This window comes from Nicotiana sylvestris, chromosome 6 (assembly GCF_000393655.2).
Source record: "Nicotiana sylvestris chromosome 6, ASM39365v2, whole genome shotgun sequence".
Lineage (NCBI taxonomy): Eukaryota > Viridiplantae > Streptophyta > Magnoliopsida > Solanales > Solanaceae > Nicotiana > Nicotiana sylvestris.
In genome coordinates this window covers 182260468-182271702 of record NC_091062.1, presented here as the reverse complement: position 1 = coordinate 182271702, position 11235 = coordinate 182260468, and the positions used below count along the sequence as shown (strand labels likewise).

General features: G+C 37.5%; 1 protein-coding gene across 1 annotated transcript; it reads left to right on the top strand.

Annotated features, from left to right (window-relative positions):
• Positions 1–10441: 10441 nt before the first annotated feature.
• LOC138871768 (uncharacterized mitochondrial protein AtMg00810-like) lies at positions 10442–11020 on the top strand. The gene has a single exon (XM_070149668.1). The coding sequence runs from the start codon at positions 10442–10444 to the stop codon at positions 11018–11020; it is 579 nt and encodes a 192-aa protein (XP_070005769.1).
• Positions 11021–11235: the final 215 nt, after the last annotated feature.

Genomic DNA, 11235 nt, shown 5'->3' with positions numbered 1-11235 from the left:
TAGTTCCAGATTGGAAAGGTCTATACATTGCAACAAGAGTACTGTCAAAAGAGTGTGTCGTACTTGAGATGCATTGAAGGAAATGTCCCAGAAACAACTGTCTATGCAAATGTAGTCAAGGTACTATGTTGGATCCTCTATATAGCATTAATATTCTCCGGTTGGGATGAAGAAAGCTTTCTTTCTCACTATCCAAATATTCAACCCTTTGCAAACACGTTGAGCCGGCTCCTATTCTTTGATTACCCTCTTTGGAACCTGAAAGTGTTATTGAAAAAAAATTGAAAAAAATGAAATGAAAAAGGAAAATAAAAAGAAAAAGAAAGATGCAAAAAAAAAAGACAAAGAAAATGAAATGAAAAAAAAAAGAAAAAGGAAAGGAACAAGAAAAAGAAAAAGAAAACAAAACAGAAGAAAAACAAAAGAAAAAAAAAACAAAGTTCCCGGAACTATGTTCGACTTGATTCCGAAAGGATACGTAGGCAGCCTCTCTCTGGGGTTCAGTCACACCAAAACAAAAATCCACATTTCCCCAAAGTTGAAACTGGGGCAGAATTAATAATGGTTCGGCGACAGTTCGCCTGAAAGGTTCCAAAGTTGTAATTCAATCCAATCTTTTACCCCAAACCCTGTTCAAAGTCCTTCTGATCAATTGGTAAAGATGTTCAGAATGGAAGGATGTTGGAATCTGATACAATCAAATGAGAGAAATAAAATGAGAGAGTCTTATTGGTGAAAACTAACACGGGCACCGTAAGGCGATGGTGAGCAGACAAATTGAAAATGAGAGAGTTTGTTAGTGAAAACTCGCAAAGAGCACTATAAGGCGATGGTGAGAAGAGAAATGAGAGAGGTCAATTGGTGAAAACCCGCAAAGGGAGCCATTGATCGAAAAGAAGGAATTCCTTAAGACCATCGGCACTGATAGAGTCCTAGCAAGGTTTCTCGGTTTTGAGATACGAGTTATGGTGGGTTTAGGAGAGATTGGATGGTTGTGCAAATCTGGTGTCTAGTCCAAGAAGCATGTCATGTCTATTGAAGTTTGCATGCACTCCAGATAAGTCCTTCTTTCCTTCCCCCCGAAAGGGATGCTTCTCGTTAAATTCATTATCATGTCCTTTGTTTACTTTTCTTTGAATCCCTTTCAGTTTAATCCTTCTCTGAAACTAATACAAAGAAAAGATGGCAAGATTGGTTTTACAGGGTTCTGCTTAACAAAAGTCAAAATTCAAGGAGAAGCACCCAGCCTCAGCAGGTGCATTAAGTTGATCTCGACTGGCCATAATGGCAGATGCTCCAAATTCAAAATTATTGAAAAGGAAAGAAATCCAAAGTCAAGTGCCCATAAAGGCAAAATAAAATGAAAAGGCCAAAGCCCCACACGGGCTAACCTTCATGCGAAATTTTGGAAAGTCAAGATCCTTGGGTTTAGAAAGGAAACCGATCTCCAAAAAGCCAGCGAGCAATGGAGATTTTCATCAAAAGAGTTGGGCCGAGATCAAGTGACCAAGATAATCAAGGCCACAAAACCAACCACCGTTTCAAACTGACAAATTGTTCTTTGTTTGAAAACAGGAAAATAGGTGCAGTCCAAAATAACCTTGTAAGAAGCAGGAGCAATAAAAGCAAGGCACGCAGAAACCAAAACAGTTCTGCAGCAAAAATTTGACTCGAAAAGGGAAGTCCTTTAAACTCTTCATTCATTCTCCTAAATAAAATGAAAAGTGAAGTAAAAAAAAAGAGGAGGAAGAAGAAAAAGAAAGAAGAAAGAAAAGAAGAAGAAAAATTCAAAATCATGGTAGCCTAGGGTCCCCAATCTCTAGCTGCGTTTTTCCAACATAGGGTCCCATTCCCTAGTCACTTCCAGCATAACCTGGTAGTCTTTTCCAGTACAGGGTTCCACCCCCTAGTTGATTCCCGGCATAACCCGTGGACCTCCTCGACATAACCTGAGGACTTTTTTCTTTTCCGGCATAACCCGATGACCTTCCCCGGTATAACCCGAGGACCTTTCTCTTTTCCGGCATAACCCGATGATTTTTCCGGCATAACCCGAGGACCTTTTTCTTTTCCGGCATAACCCGGTCATTTTTCCAGCATAACCTGGTAATTTTCCCAACTTTGGGCCTCCGATCCCCATTTGATTGCATTTTAGATATAGGGTCTCCACTCCCTAATCTCTTTTTCTCAGAGATACACAATCCCGAGTTTAATTGCTTTCAATAAAGAAATAGATTAGATTTTGTTACAATAACTCACGAAATTTTTCTAGTGAAAACTGGGGCAGAAAAATTTCGTTCATTTGTTTGCTTTTGGTGCGTGAACAGGTTTTCATCGTGAGGCACAAGGTTTGAGATGACCAAAAGAAGAAGTCTCAACCCAAATAAAAGAAAAGAAGTTGAACTCCAAGTATAGAAGCGGAGAAAAGATGCGGACTGCCCAAGATATGATTGAAGTCATAAGTTTTGCATGTCCAGCCTTGATCCAAAAAACTGAAGAAGAATGAACCAGCGGTTGCAACTAACAAGCATCAAGATTCATATCAGAGTCTGCAGGAAGAACCATCCAAGACTCAAGATCAAGCTTTAGAAGGTTTATAGATAGGAATCTTGTAACTCATAGTTGATAGGCTTAGCTAGTTTAACTTTTCATCTTTTATTTTGGTGTAATAAGGAGCTCAGCAAGCAGAAACAGCAGCAACACCAGTGAAATCATAATTTTTCGGTAGTCCCAGCTACCAAAACTTCCAGAACTACACTAACCTGATTCCTTTATAGCCAAGGATATGTAAGTAACCTCTGAAGCAAGGTTCGGTCGAACCCAGACCCAGCCCATGATCGGCCTACCCTGTCTAGGTTTCCCCACCCCCAAACGACCGCGTTTTTATCTTTGTTCTTCACAACCATTGATCTTGTGAGATCCAATGGCTGTGAACTTGGCACCGGCTTTATATTTAATTGTCCTAACACAATTCCCCCCAAACCCTAATTCACATCCCACTTCGTCTCCCTCTCTCATCTCGTTGAACCCTAGCCGCCCCTAAAACCTCCATCAATCGACCGCCACTCTAACACCACCAAACGACCTCCAAATCTGCCCAAATCCACACCCCATAATGTTCACACCCACCTCACCACTAAGCCATCATTAATCTCCCAAAAAATCAAACAAATTGCTCTTAATTTCAGATCTAGGGATTCCAGAAAAGCCCTAATTTTTCTTTTTCGATTTTTCTTCACATAAATCCGACTCGTTTTGACTAAAAACTTATGTTAATAGATTTCTCTCTACAAGAGCAATAGATTGACGATAGTTGTTAGTCATTTCGAGACCACCGGATTCGGGTTAGACTCGTCGGATTCCGGTCAGAGTTCATCGTTTCCATCTAGATGCCGAAGTTCATCATCTTTATTTTTTGGGTCAGGTTTGGGGTAAGGACTCTCACTGTTCATCTTTTCATCACTGTCTTAGCTTGCATGATTCCGATTTTTAAATTAATTTTAGGTTAGTTTCATGTGTTTATTAAAATTTGTTTGAATTTTCATCTCAATGGCTGGATTAGTCAGTCTTAGCAGTCTCTTGTCGATTTCTGTTCTTTCTGCTTTTCAAATTGATTCATGACAAAATCAGTTAGGGGTGGGATTAATTTAAGACTTAATTGCACAAATATTTAGGTCTTTTAAATTTTTGATTTGTGCCTAGTTTGGTTTTGTTTGTTGGTTCTGTTTTGTAAACAAATTGAAGTCATGAGGGGTCTAATTGAACAAATAAAAACTTAAGGGGTCTTGGAAGGGTATGAAACAAGATTTTTCAGATAAGGCTAATATAAGAAGTTTCTAGAACCTGGGGCAGTTGTCCCTATTTGGTTAGCACAAAATACTGAGCCAATAGGCGACAACCAGCTGTCCCAGTGGTTAGAAGATGCATTTTCAGGCTCAAGAGAATATTTCCCTGATTTTGGTTTTCCAGCACATGGCCTTTTAGGCCTATAAGTAGTACCCTTCCTTCACTCATTAAGGAGCACATCCATATAGATTTTCAGAGCATTAGAACAATGAAAAGGCTCGACTAAGTAGTTGTTTTCAATTCTATTTGGTACAAAAAAACAAGGCTCTTAATATTTTACTGATTTTCTGGGTGGAATATGGATTAAACTTGGTGCTACTGTTGCTAACTACTATTGGTCTCACTATTCTTTGCTCAAGTTTTGTTGTTTTTTTTTGCTGTATCCAGGTATCTTCATTGAGCCCTGAAATGATAAATTGAAGTTTTTGACATGTTTGACTTGATATGGACCTTCAGATCTTCTTTTTCCATTTGATAGTTGTTATTTGTTTGGCTCTGTAAATACTTGCTTCAATTTTGATTAAGTGTTCTATTCTCTAATATGTTTCATAAAGTTTAAGGATTCAAAGTTTAAATCAGTACCAATGTTTCAGTTGTAATTTATTGGGACTGTGGTGGGAAACTGTTGATTGCATATTATATGTATGTGTATTATCAATTGAGTCACCTCGAGTCTAACACTGTTAGATTAATGGTATGTTTAAGCTTAGGATAATGTATGAATGAGCTCAGGAATTGAGCGTTTTGTTGTGTTGATTTAGTGATATGCCGTAGGCACTCCTATTGAATCATGCCATGTTTTTCTAGAGTCAGGAATTTCATCATTTTTTTTTCGAATTACAGCAGTAGTAAAGTGATTGCATATTTAAGTTAATGCGGCTCATGGATGAGTAGGGTTCAAATCTTTCCTTGTTAATACTAATAGTATGTTAATGGCTAGACTTAGAATATGCCCTCGATCTGTGCTGAAATCCTCAATATCCTGGGCTGCATGTGATTAAAGGAATTTGAGTCTCAATTGGGCCTAGCATTGGCCCAGATGAGACAACCCAGACAAAGTTTCGACCTTGGGCTCTTCTATCACAATTTAATTTCTGTTTTGGGTTTGATTCATAGTTTTAACCAATTTCATTGATGTATTTCATTAAGTGTGCTTCTAATATGACTAGAACATGCCTTAAATATTGAGAACTTGTCTTAAAAGGGCTGGGCTTAGTGCTGGCCCAATCGAATTAGCCAAATTAAACTAGGTTGTCGGCTCCCTTTCATCCCCTTTCTTGGGCTTAATTTTGAGCCCAATTCCCAGCATGTACCCCAAACCTTCTTACTAATAGTTGTACATTAATTTTTAAATCATTTGTAAGTAGGAATATTCTTAGGCCTAGTTAAGTGTAACTCTTTTAATTGTACTGAGGTGTGCCATCTTAATTAAATCACTTATGGCCCTCTTATTAAGTATTATAACTTAGATATTAATCATAAATATTCGTAGTTTGCTTTAGACACGTTTTATAATAAACCATCGTGACTATGGGCGGTTCCCGTGGCATAGTCATGATACCTAATTTCCAAATTCGGGGGTGCATTTCATGTAACCCAATCATAACAACTTCGAATATTAATAAAATAAACATGTCGTGAATCGCGGGTGCATTTCATGTAGCATGGTTCGTGGCGTGTTCTAAAACAAATAAGTGTATGATAATCGTAACTTGTTCAAGAAATAATTCCATAAATCCTCAAAAGTGGTCAAAATAATTAAAAGCAGTTAAAAAGTTTAAAAAATGCACAATAGGCTTAAAACATGTAGTAAATCAGATAATAGACCAATTATTAATGGTTTAAGCGACTGTGCTAGAACCACAGAATACGAAAATGCCTAATACCTTCTTCCGGGTTAACAGAATTCTTTATCTAGAATTTCTGGTTCGCGAAATTATAAAGTAAAGTCGAAATTTTCTCGATTTAGGATTTTAAAATAAACCAGTGACTTGGAATACCAAATAAAATATTCCAAGTGGCGACTCTGAATAAATAAAATAATTCCATTTCGAATAATGTCACTTTAATTGGAAAAATTCCCTTATATACCCCTTGGGTGGTAAAATGGAGGTGTGACAAGAGTAGTCTCCCTACATTACATTCCCTTAAAATACGACATTTTCTCAAATCTTAAATGAACATGAGATGATTCGTGCACCATACTGCTTGTTAAGATTGATTATTAGTCATTAGCTTGATTAGTGGAGTAGTTAATTGTTAGTGTTAGCTATCAGTTAGTGGGGTAGTTAGCAATTAGTTAGTTAACAGTTGTAGTTAGTCTTAGTTAGTCGGTTTCACTTTCAGTCATGTATATAGTGAGCTCCCCACTTAGATTTTAGTTTCAGTGAATTAACATTCTAGAAGCTTCACTCTCTCTTCTTTCTTCTTCTCTTCACTGCATTCTCTCATGGCGTAGAGGTCAAGCCCTCATCACCATTTAAGCTCAGCTGAGGTATGAGCTACTATTCCATTAACAAAATTGATATGGTATCATAGCAAGGAGCACAGGTTTCGACTCGTCTCTCTGAATCTATTAGTTCTAATTCCGTCAATCTCGAGTCCAGTTAGATCGTACATATGCAAGTTCATCTTCTTATCGATTTCAAGTTACAATTTTGAAAAGGTTATACTCTGCTCACTGTCAGATTCTAGATCTGTAATCACTACTTTATAGCCCTAAATTACTTAGAAATTTCATACTGTACGAGATGACTATTATCAAAGATGACGATTTGTCCACATCGTCCATGGCTAAGTCTTATAATCAGCCAAGTGTTAATACCAATAGCCCATTATATATGCATCCATTTGATAATCCGGAGCAGTGTTGGTTCCTATTCCATTTGATGGTTTTGGATATCGATCATGGAGAAGGGGTGTAATGCGAGCCCTATCAGTGAAAAATAAACTAGGTTTCATCAACGGAGAATGCAAAAGACCAGATCCAGACTCATCAAATATCGACTATGGGAAAGATGAGATGACATGGTTACTTCACGGATCCTAAACTCTTTAGCTAATGAAATTGCAGATAGTGTTGAGTATGTAATAGATGCAGTTAAATTGTGGAGAGAACTTGAAGATCGATATGATTAAACAAATGGAACAAAATTGTACTAGATCTAAAAAGAAATCAATGATCTATCCAAAGGAGCCCTTGATATCACTGGTTACCACACTAAGATGAAGAAGCTATGGGAGGAACTCAACACTTTGATTGTCAAATCTTGCTGTACTTGCAATTGCACGTGTGGGGCTAAGGAAAGTATGCACAGAGCTGAACAGGATATGAGGTTGATACAGTTCTTTATGGGACTAAATGAGACATACACTGTAGTTCGAGGAAGTATCCTCATGATGAATCCTCTTACCATAATTGCCCAAGCTTTTTCATTACTAATTCAAGAGGAAAGACAGAGAGAAATCAAGCCAAATAATCATTTGGCTCTAGAATCATCAGCCTTGAGTGCTAGCACAAACAAATAAGTGCCCTTCAAGACAAATTACTCTCCCAATAACAATCACAACAATAGGAACAAACTTTTTTTGTGACTATTGCAAGAGACTAGGGCACACCAAAGAGAGATGTTATAAACTTCATGGTTATCCTCAAAGTTTTAGTCAAGATTAGAATCCAAATACAAGTCATAATCAGACCTCCAACTTCAATCAGAATCCAAGACAAAATTTCATCGATGGGCATAATCCTAATGGCAACCAGAACACTAAGTTCAATAGAGGAAATATAGCAGTGGCTAATGCATTTATGGCAACAACAGATACATAACTTGCTGACACTGAAAAATATGTTGCTCATGATAATGCTCAAAATATGAGCCTCATCCAAGAGGAATACAGTCAGCTAGTGAATCTGTTGCAGCAGTTTCAATTAAGAGGAGGAAGAGATTGCACAACTAGCACCAACATTGCATATGGAGCAGTAAACTTTGCAGGTATTATAGCTTGCACTTCCTCTATTGATTTTGGTAAACTGTCATGTGAATGTTTCAAATACAAAGTTGACTCATGGATAATAAACTTAGGGGCATCAAACAATACGAACCTTTAACAAATCCCTATTAACCAACATAATAACCTTACCCTATCTTTTATTAGTTATGCTTCCAAGTGGCTACAAGGTAAAGGTTAGAGAAATTGGTAGTGTGATTCTCACTCCTAAGACCACTTTAGACAGGGTGATGTTTGTTCCTTGCTTTAGATAAAATTTGATCTTTGTTCACTCTTTGGCCTCTCATCTCATTTGTCTTGTTACTTTTGTTAAACATTGTTGCATACTGCATGCCCCTTCAATGAAGAGGCCTCTAATGATTGGTAGAGTCAAGGATGGGTTGTACATCCTATGCCCAAGCTGCTTGATGAGCAACAGTGCAAGCCCTGCAGCAAAGACCACTAATATCTTGTCAACTACTTTTACGTGTTGCACTTGTAACACACAATATCCTTCTCATTCTACTGTAAATAAGTCATTACATGTCAATAAGTGTGTTTCCTCTCATCCAGTTGTAAATAGTCCATGTGCAAATATTGAAGAACAACTTTCTCTTATAAGTCCATCTTCTATGGTTTCCAGTATATTTTCTCATTTCTGTACTGAAGACAATATGGATGTGTTGTGACACAACAGACTTGGACATGCCCCCTTTTATCAAAAACATTACTTTTATTCCTGTAACTTTCTCCCCCAAACAACCTTTCAACTGCACCATTTGCCCAATGGCTAGACAAGAAAGACTCTTATTCCCCCATAAAACTAGTACAACCAACATAATTTATGAACTTTTACATGTTGATTTATGGGGTCCATATCATGTTCCTACACATGACATATACAAATACTTCATGACTATGGTGGATGATTTTAGTAGACCTACTGAGCCTCACCTTTTATCTAGCAAAAGTAATGCTCTTCAAATACTCAAAGGATTTATGAATCTGGAAAAAAATGTATTTTGTGTAGCTGTCAAAACCATAAGGTCAGACAATGGATTAGAGTTTACCAACATAGAAGCAAGTATGTTGTTTCAATCTAAAGGCATCATCCAATAAAGAACTTTCTCCTACACACCACATCAGAATGGTGTGGTGGAAAGAAAGCATAAGTATCTCCTTAAAACAACCAGATCATTTCTCTTCCAATCTAAATTGCCCCTATGATACTGGGGTGAATGTGTTCTTTGTGCCATATACATTCTAAACAGATTGCCTTCTATTTCTATTAAAAACCAGACTCCATATGAACTGTTATATAAAAGATTGCCAAAGTATTCCCACCTAAAAAGCTTTGGTTGTGTGTGCTATCATACTGTATCAAAACCACACAGGGACAAGTTTGAACCCAGAACAACATCACATGTATTTGTTGGTTATTTTTTCAACACAAAGGGGTATAAATTTTGAGTCTAGCCACCATACAACAACAATGATCCAGTATAATCCCACAGGTGGGGTCTGGCTACCATGAAAAATCATATTTCCAAAAATGTAGTCTTTAATTAGTCCATCTTTCCTTTTGCAGTCAACATGAATACATCTTCTCAATTATGTGTTCCTCATTCAATTCCCTTCATTGAGCCTCTATGTGAACAATCATCTGGTAACACAACCATTACACAACAACTGTATGAAGTTCTCAATGATCAAAGGAGTCCTTATAGCACATCTAGTTCTATGTCACCTGTACATGTTACTTCCCCATCACCTTCTACAGTACCCATTTCTCCATTACTTGATTCACCATAACATTACACTAAACAAGCCTATGCAGAACCTCTACAACTGAGGCAATCTCAAAGAACTCATAAACCACCTGGTTATTTGCAAGACTATGTACATTCCCTTCCTAACCTCAAAACAAATCATGTTTCTCTTAGTGCCTTGTTTTCTGTGAATCACCACATTGTCTCTGATCTACTAACCCCTAACAGTCAGATTCTTGTGAGAAATGTTTGTCATGACAGAGAACCATCATCATATGTGGAGGCAGCCATTGATAAAGCATGGCAAGCTGTAATGACACAGGAGTTTGAAGCATTATATTCCAATCACACCTGGGACCTAGTAACTTTAGCACCTGGGAAGCAAGCAATAAGTTGAAAATGGGTCTACAAGGTGAAGCACAAAGTTTATGGTAGTATTGAAAGGTTCAAAGATAGACTGGTTTTCAAATGCTACACTCATCAGGCAGGAATTGATTACACAAAAATATTCTCACCAGTGGTGAAGATGACAACAGTAAGCGCCTTGATAGCTACAGCAATTAGGAAAGGATGGTCCATATCTCAGTTAGATGTGAATAATACTTTCCTTCATGGATCTCAATGAGGAAGTGTATATGCAAGTTCCACCTGGACTTGTCGTAGATAAACCAGGACTGGCTTGTAAGCTGAACAAATCTCTCTATGGTTTAAAATAAGCTAGTCGACAATGGTATGCAAAGTTAACTGAGGCATTGTGTTCAAAGGGCTATATACATTCCATGTATGACTACTCACTCTTCTACAAAAGAAATGGAGAATCCTCAATATATGTTACAATGTATATGGATGATGTATTTCTCACTGGGACTGATCAACAGGAAATTGCACAACTCAAAGTCTTCTTACACGAACAATTCAAGATCAAACACCTGGGCCAGTTGTACTACTTCCTGGGATTGGAGGTCCTGTACAAAAGAGACGGTGCTATTATATTTCAAATGAAATTTGTGCTAAACTTGTTTAAAGAATACAATTGTTTAGATCACAACCCTTGTTCTTCACCCTTAGATCCCATTGTAAAGCTGAAGGCCAGAGAAAGCACAATCCTACGGGATCTTACCCATTACAGAAAACTGGTAGGTAAATTGAATTTTCTAACTAATACTAGGTTGGACATTGCATATAATGTTCAACACTTGAGTCAGTTTATGCAAGAGCCCACAGAACCTTATTTGAAAGCATCATTTCATCTGCTCAGATATCTGAAAAATAACCATACTCTAGGGATTTTCATGTCAAAAGATGCGGATCACACAGTTAAAGCCTATTGCGATTCTGATTGGGCAGCCTGTCCGGACTTTAGGAGATCCATTACAGGTCATTTGGTGCTTATAGACAATAGTCCTATCAGCTGAAAATCTAAGAAACAAGAGACTATATCTCTGTCATCTGCAGAAGCAGAGTATAGATCCCTGAGGAAAGTAGTGTGGGAATTGATATGGTTGAGAAGATTATTTGAAGAACTGACTGTCCTTTTTTTCATGCCTATTTTAGTATTTTGTGATAGTCAGTCTGCACTCCACATTGCAAAGAATCCAGTCTTCCACGAAAAAAACAAACACATAGAGGT